Source organism: Palaemon carinicauda, chromosome 21 (assembly GCF_036898095.1).
Source record: "Palaemon carinicauda isolate YSFRI2023 chromosome 21, ASM3689809v2, whole genome shotgun sequence".
Lineage (NCBI taxonomy): Eukaryota > Metazoa > Arthropoda > Malacostraca > Decapoda > Palaemonidae > Palaemon > Palaemon carinicauda.
The window spans coordinates 61,674,325-61,692,037 of record NC_090745.1 but is presented as its reverse complement, the minus strand read 5'-3'; the positions used below and the strand labels follow the sequence as shown (position 1 = coordinate 61,692,037).

At 33.0% G+C, this 17,713-nt stretch overlaps 2 protein-coding genes across 2 annotated transcripts in view; both read left to right on the top strand.

Annotated features, from left to right (window-relative positions):
* Positions 1-9,288, top strand: part of LOC137614932 (DNA-binding protein HupB-like) — a 47,037-nt gene extending 37,749 nt beyond the window's left edge. Inside the window, exon 4 of the mRNA XM_068344582.1 lies at positions 9,180-9,288. Coding sequence (XP_068200683.1) covers positions 9,180-9,288 — 109 coding nt within the window. The remainder of the gene's footprint in view (positions 1-9,179) is intronic.
* LOC137614680 (zinc finger MYM-type protein 5-like) lies at positions 6,008-13,430 on the top strand. Its single transcript, XM_068344365.1, has 2 exons — positions 6,008-6,225; positions 9,180-13,430. The coding sequence occupies exon 2, from the start codon at positions 9,350-9,352 to the stop codon at positions 10,160-10,162; it is 813 nt and encodes a 270-aa protein (XP_068200466.1). The 5' UTR covers positions 6,008-6,225; positions 9,180-9,349; the 3' UTR covers positions 10,163-13,430.
* The last annotated feature ends 4,283 nt before the right edge of the window (positions 13,431-17,713 follow it).

Here is a 17,713-nt window from a genome sequence, read left to right as displayed (position 1 = left end):
GCTATTGGGCTCCGAGTTTGCTCTTAAAATGGTTTGACCATACCCATAGTTGCAATATAACAATAGAACTCCTTGTGTCCATATATCTCTTTGTTTATTCATTTATTCTGTCACTGATAATGCATAGTAACTTCGTAGTATTTGGATGCTATGCACGTAAAAAATAAAAGCTCAAATATAAATTACCAACATGCATGTTGTCGTGCAGACAGAATTAACGTGGTGTAAGCTACTGTTAGCTCGATTCAGTTTAAACCAGAGGACTTTAAAGATGGTATGAAGTCTCGATTACTAGGTATTGCTGTTTTGTCATTTGATGAAATGAGTAATAAGAAAGAATGGAGCTATGACAAAGGGGCAGAAGTGTTATATAAACCGCATGGAAATGTACAGGTGACCATGTGGAGAGGTCTTTTTTTTTCTTTATGATACATTTCAGGTAAAATTCTTAAGCATTTTATGACACCGTTTTTCAATAATTTTCCATTTCGAGATCAACAACAGAGAAAAAAAAATCCATACACGAATCCATCACTTACTACTCTGGAAGATGGTTTAAATAGGATTTGATTTAGCCCATGATAACACACAGCTGCCTGCCCTTAGGCTAAAATCAGTAACAACAGCTGTGAGATTAACACAAGTTGTGTTCAATGTCATCCATAAAGGGCTATAAAGTGTAACGACTTTACCGTAGTCCAGGTGTTTTCGTATACAAACAACCAATGTAAGTACAGTAGAAGCAAACAGCATGTACTGTACCACGTTTTATTAAAACTGTTATAATTGCTTACAATTTTGCTTTATTAAAAGTGTCAATTATTTACAGATATCATGAATGATATAGTATTTACAACATACATACAAATACATATACATGTATTATATGTATATATATATATATATATATATATATATATATATATATATATATATATATATATATATATATATATACTGTATATATATACAATATATATATATATATATATATATATATATATATATATATATATATATATATATATATATATATATATATATATATATGTATACATATATACTTATGATCAATATGTTGATTATACCTTATATAATATTTGCTTGCAATATAATTATGAAATATTTCAAATAATGGAAAAAATAACCGTCAAAATCAAATTTCACCTCGTCTTCCTGTCTCGGAAAAATATGCGCCCATGACTGATAATGGAATATCCGACATTTATTAGCTAAGATATAAACATAAGACGGATAAAGGCTGGATATTGATAAACGATACCAATAGGTGAAACAATACATGTATATACATATAACCTAATGATTGTGTTGACCCTGATTAAAAGCAATTTATTAATATTCATAAATGATGAGATCCTGCGCAAAAACGAGGGGGGTAATTTGAAACCAGGGGGGTAGCATAAAACCGGTTTCAAATTACCCCCGGGGGTAGCTTGAAACCGGTATCAAGTTACCCCCCGGTAGTTTGAATCTGGTTTCAAATTACCGGGGGGTAAGATTTGGAGGGGGTAATTTGAAACCGGTACACCGGGGGATTCTTAGCACCCCGCTATGCCCGGGACTGAGGGCCATTCTGTCATCTTCTTTTTCCATGACTGACTAAATCCATAGAGGATTCATTGGCTATATACATCAGAGGATAGCCAGTTCCTTCTGATGCACAGTGCCTATCTAACTAAGGCAAGAGACCCCTACCGGTCCATACTAATTCTAGTGAGATCAACTGCAAGGCATCATGAGTAAAAGACGAAGAGACACTCACATATATATACCTATATATATATATATATATATATATATATATATATATATATATATATATATATATATATATATATATATATATATATATATATATATATATATATATATATATATATATATATACCCTCTTACCACTTCAAGTCAGTACGACTTTCTGAGATATTCTCATAAATTTTCTCCATTTCTTAGACTTGACTCCTACCTCATACCCATTTAGCTTGGACAACTGGTGACAGTATATGTGGTTTGAATCTTTGAACGTTATCATTATGAGCCTTTTACACTACTACTGAGCTTAGCAACCTTGTATATATATATATATATATATATATATATATATATATATATATATATATATATATATATATATATATGTGTGTGTGTGTGTGTGTGTGTGTGTGTGTGTGTGTGTGTGTGTGAAGAAAAATCTCCGCAATACAAGTCACTTCATTCATATCTACAAATCCAGGGAGGGTTTGGTCTTACAAACATAGTACCAATTGTGGAACACAGGGTCATGTAGAATATAATTGTGCATATTAAGACCTGTTGGGGACCACCTGCTGCGTTATATCCCTGGCGACCCCCAAAAGGGGGCGAAAGAAATCACATTTATCAAACGTAATTACGTACCACAAACAATATATTTCAGGCTAACGTGCACATCTTTTTTGCTTTAGGCCCGCCGAAAACCAAATACTTGTCCTAAAAAAAAACAGACAAGACCAAACATTCTTGGTACTGCTCAAAACAAAGTGTATATAATTATACACATCTCAGGGAGTTTGGAATGACCAACGCCAGACAAATTATTTGCTGCATTATGCCTGCCAGACAAGCCCAAAGATGACCTCTACCCTCTGTTCTTGTAAATGGAAGTAGATAAAGCATAAAAGGTACTGAATGAAACTACTTTAGAATGAGAGATAATATCTTACAAAGAGCAAAGTGGCACTTGCCAGATGTACTGGTTTCTGCGGTACGTCCGCCAGAGACGAAAAAAAAAAAAGTAGAAATAAAACTAGGTTTGACCAAACATTCTTGGTACCTTTTGAAACTAACTTTATATATTTTTTACACAACTCGGCGGGTTCAGAATGGCCAGTGCCAGAATAATTATCTGCTGTATTATGTCTGCCAGTCACTCCAAAAGTTGATATTCACCCTTTGCTTTGGAATAAAATTATGTAGATAGATCATGAAAGGTGCGGACGGAAGCTACCGAATCCGTGTTTAAAATGAAAGATAAAGTACGAAGTGACCGTTGCCCGACATAGGGCCGGCTACATAAGACCCACCAGACACCGAAAAAGGGCCTCAAATTTTGTGGGTCTAGACACACAAAAAGGGCCAGAGCATTTTTTTCAGGATCACAAATTATTGATACTAAAGCTATTTTTCCCTGATGAAAACCAGCCTTAAATTTCATATCTTTCGTTTCTTTCTTCCGGAACATTTGCGGAAACTCGGGAAATCATTAAATAATGTTTTTTTTTTCTCTCTCTCTCATATATTTACTACATAATATCAAAAATTATAGAGAGAGAGAGAGAGAGAGAGAGAGAGAGAGAGAGAGAGAGAGAGAGAGAGAGAGAGAGAGAGAGAGAGAGAGAGAGAGAGGTTATTTCTTAGAAAGGGTCTATGATGAGCATGTTCATCGGGAAATTAGATTCCCTGCATGCTTGAGTTTCATTTTGCGAAGAAAACCTTGATAAATAACAATCATATAGTTGTCAATTGTCAATAATTTAACCAAACTTCTGATTTACATTAATATTTTATTATTGAATTTAGCAAATAAAATACATTGACTACAGAATTAGTAGGATAAATCATTAATAGTCTCAGCCTAATCATGCATTATATTATTTTTTCAAAATTTTAATATCGGTCTTTACAATCCAAAACTAATGCATAGAAGATAGTAATCTGCCTCAACCGGAAAATATTTTGGATGGCTTCAAAGTATTTGCTATAGGAATATTCGCATTTGCCTACTTTATTTATATTTAACGGTGACCTCTTGATTAGAGACCGTGAAATCTTGATTTCATTTATTTTGTCATAATAGCTGTTTGCCAAAGGCATAATCTTGTAAAAAAATTATATCATGAAAATATAGTACCTTTCTAGCTTATTTGCAGTTCAGTTGTCGGATTGTTCTTTCCATGTTATTAATGCAAATCCACAACTGTTATGTCAAAGACAATTGTAAGAAAGACGTAGGAAAAGAATGGGAAAAAGATAGAACATACAAAAGACAAACTTTGGGACAATCAGAAAGTCAGACGGATCAAGACTTGTTATAGCTGTCCTGGTCAGGTCTCAGAAAGGAAAGAAAATGCGTAGCAAATTGCCCGCAAGTTTTCTGTGGGCAAGAGTAGAATAATCCAAGGATGAACCACCTACATTATAAGATGTATTCTTTTTTTTTATATATACTATCTGAAGTAAAATTGCTTCGAAAAATGAGAAAATAATAGTTTGAATCGTCCGACGTGTCTTAAATACATATATGTTCATCTTTTTTAGGATACGTGCGAAGGAAGTCGATTAATAAAAAGTTTAGGAATGGAAAAACATTTATGTTATAATATTAGGCAGAATATAATCTTTACGTCCTACCTTATGGCCAAGTATTATTGGGACTAGAATTTTAAGAAACGGTGTACGTTAAATCTAAAGGTCAGGTTCCAAGATGAAAATTAATGTTTGAAAATTTAACAAAATTTGTTACTTATGTTTTTAGCTTCGTCTTCAATCATGATGACTCGCAATAAAGCACTGGAACTGAAGGAAACCGCTGCTCTTAATACTTGAATACAAATGTAAACCTTTAGCAATCAAATGTTTTATAAATGCTATTACAATATGTCGATAAGAAAGTGAAAGCCATCGAAATCTCTAAAAGCCAAACATTAATAAGTTCCTATGTTTGAGTTATTAGATTTAACCAGATTTTCCAAGTTAATAAAGATCTATAAGGTGTTACATCACAGATATAGTTGCCGAGTTTCATTGATTGTTCATAACTGTTTAAGAGAAGTCATGTGAATTGGGACAGACAAATATATAAGTCATTCTGTCATATTTAGCAGCGTAAAAAATACATCATCGAAGGTTCTTTCCATATGATAGATGACGTTCTCAAGACATTAATATCTCAAGTAACATTAGGGCTGAGAAGTCTGACTCTTATAGTGTATCTAAGGGAGATGATGGGATACGCCCTTAACAATGTAACCTTACGAAACAGAAGTAGAACAAAAAAACATTCTCCGTTAGTCTTTTTTAATTAGGTTAAATCTTACGTAATCAAACTATAACAACGTCATAATTTTCGGTATAATATAAGAAAATCAAGGATTGTGGACTTGATTATACTGGATTAGGTTTTCCATGGGGCCGGCTCGTCCTTAAGGCCAAACTAGGCAGTCGCCTAGGGTGCAAGAATGAAGGGGGTGCAAGAACTGGGAACTAAATAAATAAATAAATAAATAAACAAATAAATATATATGCAAAGCAATTTCATATATATACAGAACAATTATACACACACACACACACACACACACACACACACACACACACATATATATATATATATATATATATATATATATATATATATATATATATATATATATATATATATATATATATATATATATATATATATTACAATAAAGAAAAATATACAGAAAGCTACAATGACTTCTTTTCATAGTTCCATAAACTGTTCAACAAAAATTAAGTATTTTCCTAAAGAATGACGCAGTTTTATACTACATTCAAATACAATAAAGCAAGGGTACATTTAGTTTACTTGAACTGAATAATACTGAATAGACGGAAAACAAAGTAATGTAGTTAAATGTTTGAGTCAGTTGACAAATATATCTGCACCAATTCTTTAAAAAGAGAATTATTTATTTTTAATAATCTAAGAATATTATTTCTAGAATGAATTATGATATGCTTACCATAAAAACAAAAATGACGAAGTCTTATGATATTGTTGAGATTACATCATGCCATACGCCTAAGGGCCAAGCAGAATCTCTCTCTCTCTCTCTCTCTCCGCGCGGGCATTTTTCCAGAATTTTTTAATTAATTATTTATTTTTTTATGCTGCAACCCACATCGAGGAACGTGTTTTAAACAAGTTACCGTCTACTCCGTCTTACTAAAAGTAAAGTTAGTGTTTCGTCTGAAAGCTACAAAGGCACTTCACTTCTTTTCTTTGGTGAGTCAGACCGTGAGGGGAAATCTTGGAGCACAGACATACTGCACATTCCCCTTCATGTCGACAAGTTGAGACTCGAGAGTGAGGCTACTAATAATTAATTCAAGTCTTCAACATTCCCTGGTAGACCGTAGAATCGTAGATCCTGTATATGATTCCACCAAATTCGTGATTCATCACTTACCAGTTACCAGGTAGGCCTAGGCCTAAGTTTTGGTCATTGATTTAATTTACACAGTATAGATGTCGGAGGGTAGCCGATAGATCACAACATCGACATAAAATTTCTTGCTAATATTAGTGCATGTAACTTGATGTAGGCCTAGCTACCTAGCAATTCTAAGGGCTATGTACAGTAGATGTTGGCCTATGATCATAATGGTCCCTATGGCTACGGATAGTGACTGTGAGCCTAGATCTAGATAATAGACCTAGGCTTTAGGCCTATGATGAATCATTGATCTAATACCATAACTATAGTAGGCCTTATTAGTTATTGCTAAAAATTTTCAACTTGTAGATCAGTGGTAGGCTACTGGTTCCCAACCAGGGAGTGGGGTTCCTACCGGGAGCAATTAGATTTTTAAGAACGGCAGTTCGAGAGAATTATTATTATTATTATTATTATTATTATTATTACGGGACAGTAATTCTTACCATCAAAAAACTAAGTAACGTTATCTATAAAGCCTCCTACCAGGTAGTAGGTTGGCCAGGGCACCAGCCACCCGTTGAGATACTACCGCTAGAGAGTTATGGGGTCTTTTGACTGGCCAGACAGTACTACATTGGATCCTCCTCTCTGGTTACGGTTCATTTTCCCTTTGCCTACTTACACACTGAATAGTCTGGCATATTCTTTACATATTCTCCTCTATCCTCATACACCTGACAACACAGATTACCAAACAATTCTTCATCACCCAAGGGGTTACTGCACTGTAATTGTTCAGTGCCACTTTCCTCTTGGTAAGGGTAGAAGAGACTCTTTAGCTATGGTAAGCAGCTCTTCTAGGAGAAGGACACTCCAAAATCAAACCACTGTTCTCTAGTCTTGGGTAGTGCCATAGCCTCTGTACCATGGCCTTTCACTGTCTTGGGTTAGAGTTCTCTTGCTTGAGGGTACACTCGAGCACACTCTCCTATCTTATTTCTCTTCCTCTTGTTTTGTTAAAGTTTTTATAGTTTATATAGGAGATATTTATTGTTGTTACTCTTCTTAGAATATTTTATTTTCCTTTTTTCCTTTCCGCACTGAGCTATTTTCCCTGTTGGAGCCCCTGGGCTTATAGCATACTGCTTTTCCAACTAGGGTTGTAGCTTAGTAAGTAATAATAATAATAATAATATAGATGCTCGAGCAACCGGAAACGTAGGTGAATTGGATTTTCTGTGGTATCTGCAGGCAAAAAGGGTTGAAGTGGCAGGTTCACGGGGCCCTGAAATCTGAACGTACATTGTGGTGTCTGCGGATTTACATGAGTTTTCGCTTCTTCGAACTTATATAAAAGTGAACGTGTATGTGAAATGGAGATAACGGGATTAGATCTGTAATGATCTGTCGGCCTGAGCGTCCATGGGGGGCTAAAGGCTAATGACGATTTGCTTTTCTTCACACAAAAAAATAAAATTAAATAAATAAAGAATAAAAAAGATAAAAAAATATATGAATAAATAAAATAAAATAAGAAAATTACCAAACTTAATTTACCAGTGCTTAATGATATATATATATATATATATATATATATATATATATATATATATATATATATATATATATATATATATATATATATATATATATATACATATATAATATATATATATATATATATATATATATATATATATATATATATATATATATATATATATATATATATATATATATATATATATATATATATATATATATATAGTTATAGTTATACCGTGGATAAATATAGAGTATACATACATATATATGTATATATATATATATACATACATATACAAACACACACATATAGTGCATATGCAGTGTGCAACAAAAATATATGTATTAGTCGATTTGGTCGTCCCATGGTTTCAATGGTGAACCCATGAATGGTCTCTAGTATAAGTTTTGTTTTGTGGATTCATCTTCGTTAGTGTTCCCTGAAGCAATTTGGTTGGGTTGTCGCAATGGCAACTTTGGGGAAAAACTTTTCTATGCAAATTAGCGATGCCATTACCGAAAATTCGATTTTCATCAATATTTTCAAAAGTATATAGTACATGCTAGGATCATGAAAGCTGTTTCTAATTTTCATGATGCTACCATGTTACTTTTGAAAATATTGATGAAAATCGATTTTTCAGTAATGGCGTGACGCCGTCGCTAAATTTGCATATAAATCATTTTCCCGAAACTTGTCATTGTGACAACCCAATCAGATTGCTTCAGAGAACCCTAAGGAAGGTGGATCCACAAAAAAACCTTATACTTATAAATATATATATATATATATATATATATATATATATATATATATATATATATATATATATATATATATATATTTATATATATATATATATATATATATATATATATATATATATATATATATATATATATATATATATATATATATATATCAGGGCTGGATTTTTTTTTACTCAACCCACGTTTTTTTTGGGGGGGGAATTATTTGGTTTAATGTGTTTTTGGAGAGTTTTATTGGGTTTAATATTTAACATAATTATTAATGCAATATCAGTGCTAAATCAAATATGATGTGATCATATGCTTAAAGCTTATATTAATATATTAATATATATATATATATATATATATATATATATATATATATATATATATATATATATATATATATATATATGTGTGTGTGTGTGTGTGTTTGTGTGTGTGTGTGCGTGTATGTACATTGAAATGTGTGTGATTATATATATATATATATATATATATATATATATATATATATATATATATATATATATGTACTGTATATATATATATATATGTATATATATATATATATATATATATATATATATATATATATATATATATATATATATATATATATGTATATATAAAATAGGTGTTATTGCTTAGTCAAAGTGACTCAATATTTAGCTTGCATTAACATTTTTATTTCAGCATGTCTAAGCGCCCATCTGGAGCTCAGTATCGCAAGCGTAAAGCTGAACGAGAAAAAGAAGAAGCCAAACGACAAGGATCATTTCTGAAGTATCTGCTGCGGCCATGAATCTCATGATGCAACCCCAAGTGATGCAAAATCAGAGAAAAAGACAGACAAGGAAGTAGAGATGAAATGTAAAGACAGCATCACTAGGTCTGCGAGAGAAAAAACAGAGACAGCAGTGGGGGTACCTAATGTATACATCGTGTCTACACACCAGATTGCGGAGACAGCAGCAGAGGTAGCACAGATAGAACCTAATGACAGCACCGATACGCAAGATGAACCAGAGACAGCTAACAGTAAGATGATAGAAGCTGGAAACAGCACCAGTACACAAGAAAAATCAGAGACTGAAGTAAACGTTCAGGAAACTGCAGACAAAGATAAGTCTGAAAATGAAGGCACAGTGACCAAGGATGAAGAAAGTAACACACCAATAAAGCACTCTGGTAGGCCTACACTGACTGATATAGACTACAGTGATCCAGCAACATGGACTATCCATGATGATCAGTTAAGGCAGCAACTAGTGCAACATGGACCCATGCAGATATTGGATATCAGGTTTCCAAGAGATAAAACCCAGAGAAAGTTTTCGAGCTTCCATTATCAAAGACATTTACCCAATGGAGAAGTTTTGCACCGAAAGTGGCTACAATATTCAGTGTCAACTGATTCTGTAATGTGTTTCTGTTGCAAGCTGTTTGGCATGAAACGCATTTCTTCACTTTCTGGTATTGGATTACGAGACTGGAAAAACTTGTCATCATTACTGTCATCACATGAAAAATTACCTGATCATTTGGACAATGTGGGGAAGTGGAAAAAGCTTGAGCAGCGTTTGAAGAAACACAAAACAATAGATGATGAAACCCGGTGTGCAAGAGAAAGAGTTGAAAATTATTGGCAACAAATCTTGGAACGACTTTTGCCCTAGTAAGGGTACTTGGTGTGCAGAATCTCTCTTTTCGAGAAACAAATGAAAAACTGTACAGTGCAGGAAAGGGAAATTTTTTAAAGTTTGTAGAACTAATGGCATTGTTTGATCCAGTTATGAGTGAACATCTGTGGAAGATAAGGAATGAAGAAACACATGTACATTATCTAGGAAAAAACATTCAGAATAAATTGATAGACATATTAGCAAATGCTATTAAGGAAGAATGCACGTGTTGCAAAATATTTTTCAATAATTTTGGACAGCACACCTGATGTGAGTCATGTGGAGCAAATAACAGTCATAATCAGGTTTGTTCAAGTTGATGAAGATAATGCTGTGATAGCTGTGAGAAAACATTTCTAGGGTTATGTGCCACTATAAGAAACCACTGGTGCATTCATGGCTGAAACTATTCTGGAAGAGTTCATGAAAATGGATCTGTGCATTGACAACTTACGAGGTCAAGGTTATGATAATGGCAGCAATATGAAAGGCAAGCACAATGGTGTACAGAAGAAAATCCTTCAAAGAAGTCCCAGGGCGCTGTTTGTGCCATGCTTAGCACACATTAAATCTTATGGTGAAAGATGCAGCAAGTTGCTGCTTAGAAACAACTAATTATTTTCGGCCTGATACAAAAGCTCTATGTATTCTTCTCAGCCTCAACTCATCGTTGGGATGTACTGAAACGTCATGTACAAAGCTTAACAGTAAAACCTCTGAGTGAAACACGATGGGAGAGTCGGATAGATGCACTAAAACCCATCTGTTACCAAATTGGTGACATATATGATGCTCTTACTGAGTGTGTGTGTGTGTGTGTGTGTGTGTGTGTGTGTGTGCGCGCGCACGCGTGTGTGTGCATAATGCATTTCAACTTAATATTTGGTAGCAGGATTTACAATTAAACTATCCCGAAATGTCACCCAATAAGGAGCTACTGGCTACTGCTCACCCCAGACCTCCTAGCTGGTGAGCCTGGGGGCGCAAATTAAAATATTAGCCTAGGGCACAAGAAACCCTAGAGCCGCCCCTGTATAATGGTGTGCCATCAAATGCGTCTTCCATCTCTATCCTAAAATTCAAATGAGGTTTCTATAACGTTTCTTTACATAACTATAAAGTATGCTTCGCATGTTACGTTCCTGTTTGATTCATGTGACTTACCAAGCCCATTGTTCTATTTGAGAATAAAGATCTAGCAAGCCATAAGGCTGAGAGGGACAATGATTATAATGTTGCAGAGTATGAAGACGCTGATAGTCCTGGATCGGAGTTATGGTAGAGTGATGACTCTGAAAGTGAAGATGGCTTGTAACTTGAAATGTTCTGGGGGTAATGGAAGGTTAGGTTTAATTTGTCCCGCAGCATATGTTGTAACATTAGAATCCTAGTAAATACTTTGATATTCTATTGAAGGTTCTATACATCATTTATAAGAATTTCCAGGTACCATTGTTTTGTTTGGTACAATTTATGTTATCCAAACAAAGTTTAATTTCTTGTTTTGTGTGTGTGGCTGGCCTCAGGTAGGAGTTAGAATGTTTGGCAAGTGGAATAATATAACAATGGAATAGTACCTTCATTGAAAAATATTTTCACTGAGTAGAATTTTGTTGGATTTATAACAATTTTACAACAGCTAAGGGTGGGTGGGTCAACTTTGGGCGTGTTTGGCAGACATAATGCAGCAGATAATTTGTCTGGGATTGGCCATTTTGAATTTCCTGAGATGTGTAGCCTAGAAGTATATGAACTGTGTTTCGAATGGTACCAAGAATGTTTGGTCTTACCTTTATTTTAGGCCTATTTTTCTCTAAGGGACGTAATACAGCAACCAGTACATCTAACAAGGGTCACTTTATACTTTATCTGGCATTGCAAAGTAGTACATTTTATATATTATTTACATAATTTTTTTCCGTACAAAAGGGTGGGTGTCAACTTTGGGCGTGTATGGCAGACCTATGCAGCAAAGAATTTGTCTGGAATTGGCCATTCTGAACTCCCTCAGATGTGTACAATTAAATCAACTTGTTTTAAGTTGTGCCAACAATGTTTGATCTAGCATATTTTTAGGTCTAATATTTTATTTCTGACGGGTCTAAAATAGCCCATCTGGAATGGCCCATTTCTTAAACAGTGTGATATGTACGTTACCATGAAATACACTATGTGTTGTACGTAACTACGTTGGATCAAGTTGATTTTTACATTCCCTTTGGAGGTCCCCAGGGCCCTAACCCAGATGGTGGTCCCTGGCAGACGTCCAGGTCTTCATATGGCCAATCATTTCTACGTGACCCTGTAACCCACATTAGGTACGACCAGTGTGTGTGTCGAATGCCTACTCCATGAGGCCCTTTGAACAGGACAGAGTTTATGTGGGTAAAAGATGAGGGATGTAGAGGACAAAAGAGATTTGTGAAGGGAATGAGACATTAGCTGATGGGATGTCGCACGATAGAGGGGAAGATCATGTATAAATTGCATAAGATAGTGAGGAAATGGAGAGAAAAAATAAAAATAAGCATCAAAATCTTGGGTGGAAGATAAGCAAAACTTTATGGTGAGAGAAAGGTTGTTCTCTCCCATAAGATAGATGGAGCGGACTCTATTGAACAATTGGTGCTAACATTAACATACCTAAAAGGATAATGGGGCAGTGGATTTGGAATATATAAGTGAGAATTGTTGAATGCAGACAATATAAAGAAGGCCAAGATGATTGACTTAGAAGTAAAAGGTGGCAGCTATAAGTGTGAAAAGGCTAGTAAAATTACTATTGTTTATTTAATGATGGCAACTGATACGATGAAAGATAGGACACAACATTATTATTATTGCGATTGCATTACTTGCTAAGATACGACCCTAGTTGAAAAAGGACGACGAAATAAGCGTAAGGACTCCGACAGAGGAAAAAGCCCAGTGAGGAAAGGAAATCAGTAAATAAACTACACGAGAAGTTTAAGATGGATGTGGGAAATGTTAAAAAATGAATGGATTGAAAGAATATTAGTTTTATTGTGCGAAAGAGAAAAGTAAAAAAAATTCATATTAGACAGGAAATTACATAGTATATCAGGGAAACAGCAAGATGATATTCTAATAGATTAGGTAACACAGGGATTGATAGAAGAAGAAATGTGTGATATGTATTTTGACAAAGGTCTGTAAACAATTGCTTTAATGATACGGTGGTTAAGGAAGTATAAATTATAGGAGAAAAAATCGAGACCTTGAAAAAAGTATACCTTGAAAGACCCAGGACACACACACACACACACTCTCTCTCTCTCTCTCTCTCTCTCTCTCTCTCTCTCTCTCTCTCTCTCTCTCTCTCTCTCTCTCTCTCTCTCTCTCTCGCTAATTTGTATATATATTTTGTATAAAGAAAATAAAACATGATATATGATTGGTAGTAAGCTTTCCCTTTCTCCCTTTGTGATACGAATTGTTCAGAGATCTCTAGCAGAGGATTTTATAATATTTATACTAATATAAATAGTATATTTAGTCTTTTCTTAATAAAAACTATAATAAAGGATCTATAATTTTGATTAAATAACAAAAGAAGCTTCTCAATTATCCTCATTAAGTTTTCACGTTAAAACTCTAATAAAAGCCAGTTATTCGTCTTTATCAAATGCTAGTACACATATTAATAAAGGGTCAAATAGCAAGTCTAGAAATATTATATAAACCAAAAACACATCATAATAACTTATTCATAACTTTAAATTTCCGTGCTAACGAAACAGCAAACAAACGGCTAATTTCCAAGCTGTTAGAGTCCACTCAAATCATGTCGTAAAATCAAACAAAACAGCTGTTTTGATGATTATCATAAACAATATCTCCGATTAAAAAAAAAAAAAATAAATAAAAATCCTAACCACAGGCAACGGTTGAAAGGCTCCCTTCATTGCACCCAACGGCCTTAATACCTTCTGCTGAACTTCTTGACCACGATCAAAGGGGATGAAACTTCACTTCTCTGTAGCAGCTGACAAGATAAACAATAGAGCGTGCACGAAGTTCGTCGGAGTGCTGTGTGCAGCTGCTACTACAAAGGAAAGGAAAAGACCGATAACCGAAACATAAGAATTAGAAGAAAGGATGCTTCTATATCCTGTATAAAAGACTTTTTTTCGAGATACCAACCAGCCCTCCCACTCTAATACAGAGCATGTACGTACAGTCATGGAAAAGAGAAAATAAAGAGAAAGTTAATGTCAGAAAGCCATGTGCTGGGATAAGTTTATGTTAATCCTTCGGTTAAAAGCAACGTAACGACTGGTTTTTATATAATTCTACAGAATGAACTCTTTTCCGCCATCTGCACAAATTCTAACCTCATTTTCTTTGTTTCACTTAATCAAATATAAAATTAATGATTGATTAACAATAATAAAATAAATTTGCAAAAGATCACATAGTATTTAACATGAAAGAGTGAGGTTTACTATATATATATATATATATATATATATATATATATATATATATATATATATATATATATATATATATATATATATATATATACATATATGTGTGTATATACATATATATATATATATATATATATATATATATATATATATATATATATATATATATATATATATATATATATATATATATATATATATATATAATCAAATAAGCCATATATATTTTTGATACATTAATGTCTGAATCCAGACATTAATGTATCAAAAATATATACGGCTTATTTGAATATATATATATATATATATATATATATATATATATATATATATATATATATATATATATATATATATATATATATATATATATATATATATATATATATTCAAATAAGCCATATATATTTTTGATACATTAATGTCTGAATCCAGACATTAATGTATCAAAAATATATATGGCTTATTTGAATATATATATATATATATATATATATATATATATATATATATATATATATATATATATATATATATATATAAAAACGTCATGAATTGCATGATATACGATTCACCTACACCAGAGGTCCCCAAAGAGTCGTTTAAGTTTATGGTTATGACCTTACTTTTATGTTAAAATACTTCAATTAAAATAATCATATATAACTTGTTTGTACAAAGTTGATATGAAAGCTTATTTTAAAGTAGTCGGCATCTTCCGGATATTGTTAGTTCAGACTACATACTCAAATGAACTGATGCCGCTTAATTAGATATGTGCCGATAGTATCGGTATCGGTAGTATCGGCCTTTCATGTGAGTATGGGTATCGGTATCGGTATCAACCACGTCACGACACAAGTATCGGTATCGGTATCGTTCTTCACCATAAGTATATAGTATCGGTATCGGCTAATAAAAAAAAATGAGTTTAAATTGCCGATAGTCCGATACTGGTACTTTGGGTTAAACGAACATCAAAGAATTCCTTGTTTTCAGTTGAATCAGTAGAGCTTCAAAAGTTCAAAGTTGCAGCAAATGTTTTTATGTCGAACAGGCTTATATAAGTCCTTTTATAATTTATATATCAAATATCTATTTTAATGTTGTTATTGTTTTTGAAATATTTTATTTTTATTTTTCATTACTTCTTATCTCGTTTTTTTATTTCCTTTTTCCTTTCCTCACAGGGCTATCTTTCCCTGTTGAAGTCCTTTGATCTTAGGGCATCTTGCTTTTCAAACTAGGATTGTAGCTTAGCTAGAAATAGTAATAATATTAAACGATAATGATAAGTACTCGGTAAGGTAACTCGGAAACCAGTTCATACATGCAATGTGTGACTAGTGTATTACTTTATACCCCACCTTCTCTCTCTCTCTCTCTCTCTCTCTCTCTCTCTCTCTCTCTCTCTCTCTCTCTCTCTCTCTCTCTCTCTCATTATACATTTGCAGAATTATTTGTTGATGTGAGTGATGTGACTAATGCATTATATCATACTTATCAACTCTCTCTCTCTCTCTCTCTCTCTCTCTCTCTCTCTCTCTCTCTCTCTCTCTCTCTCTCTCATAATGCATGGGGAATTATTTGAATAGTTGTGACTTTTTTTCCTATACTCCTTCATATTCATCCTAATAAACAAATATTATGATAATAAGTTCTGCAAAACAATAATTAGCTGTACAGTTACTCGACGAACTACCTATCCTCTAATTACAAAATTACAAAACATAATAAACAGAGGAGCAAGACTGATAAAAGGTGTCCCACCTAGAGAAATGATCACTCCTATACTAATCGATTTACACTGGCTGCCGATTAAAGTGAGAATTAAATTTCAAATATGTACAATAACCCACCAAGTTATCAGAACTGGGGGTCCAAAATACTTGAGAGAATTGCTACATATTGCACAGCCAACAAATTGTGTCAACACGAGAATAGTTACAGATGGCTTCAAACTATTAGAACCTAGATATATGTCTACTGTAGGCTCCAGAGCCTTTAAATATGCGGCCCGAGACTATATAATAAGCTCCCACGAAACATTCGAATGATTGCAGACATTAAGGCTTTCAGGAGGAAACTAAAGACTTTCTTATTTCATGAGTCTTTTGACAGTGACGATTTAACAGTAAATGAAGAATACGAGACATGAAACGTTAAATACTCTGAACGAATAAGGTATAACGACAGTGGAGGTCCTCTAGAGAGTAAGGTTCTCCTGCTGTATGGAAAAGTAGCCATCAAAGTAAAGTAAAGTAAAGTAAGTAATATGGACGTTGGGGGTGAGTACACGTGAAGTTGTCATTTTGCCTTTTTCTTTTTTTTTTCCAAGAAAATGACAATTGATAATAATTCATCCTAGCGAAGATAATATATCTTACATGTTACTAATGGAGTCCTACCACCGAACGGGACTAACTTTGGGTGTTGAATAGATTAGTTAACATTTCAATAATTGAAATATGGACTTTGCTAAATAAAAAAGTTTAGTATCGCAATCCTTATATCAATTCCAGTGTACATTCTAAATTTCCACTTCTCTCCCACCTTAGTGTGTACTAGAATTCATGTAGACAACAGTACCTAAACGTTCACTAAAAGACAAAGGGTGATATGTAGAATATAACACTATTAGGGAGAAATTTGGTGAGATTGAGTGTAGGAAATGGGAACGATTTATGTATACATACATATATATATATATATATATATATATATATATATATATATATATATATATATATATATATATATAGATAGATAGATAGATAGATAGATAGACAAATAAATATATATATGTATATATATATATATATGTATATATATATATATATATATATATATATATATATATATATATATATATATATATATATATATATATATATATATATTTAGTCGAAGCCACCATTTTAGCTCTTCATGCTAAGACTAAATTCTCAAATGCAAATAATTCATTGCTTTATTAAATGATCTGCTATTTTCCCTAGTTCAGTGATCTGGTTGAACTAATATTATGATATTTAGTAAAAAAATCATATAGGGAAAGGCATTAGATTTATGATCAGATTGTGTCACTACCATG

Coding starts and splice junctions, on each gene's coding strand:
- LOC137614680 (XM_068344365.1), top strand. CDS start 9,350: ATGAAATGTAAAGACAGCATCACTAGGTCTGCGAGAGAAAAAACAGAG.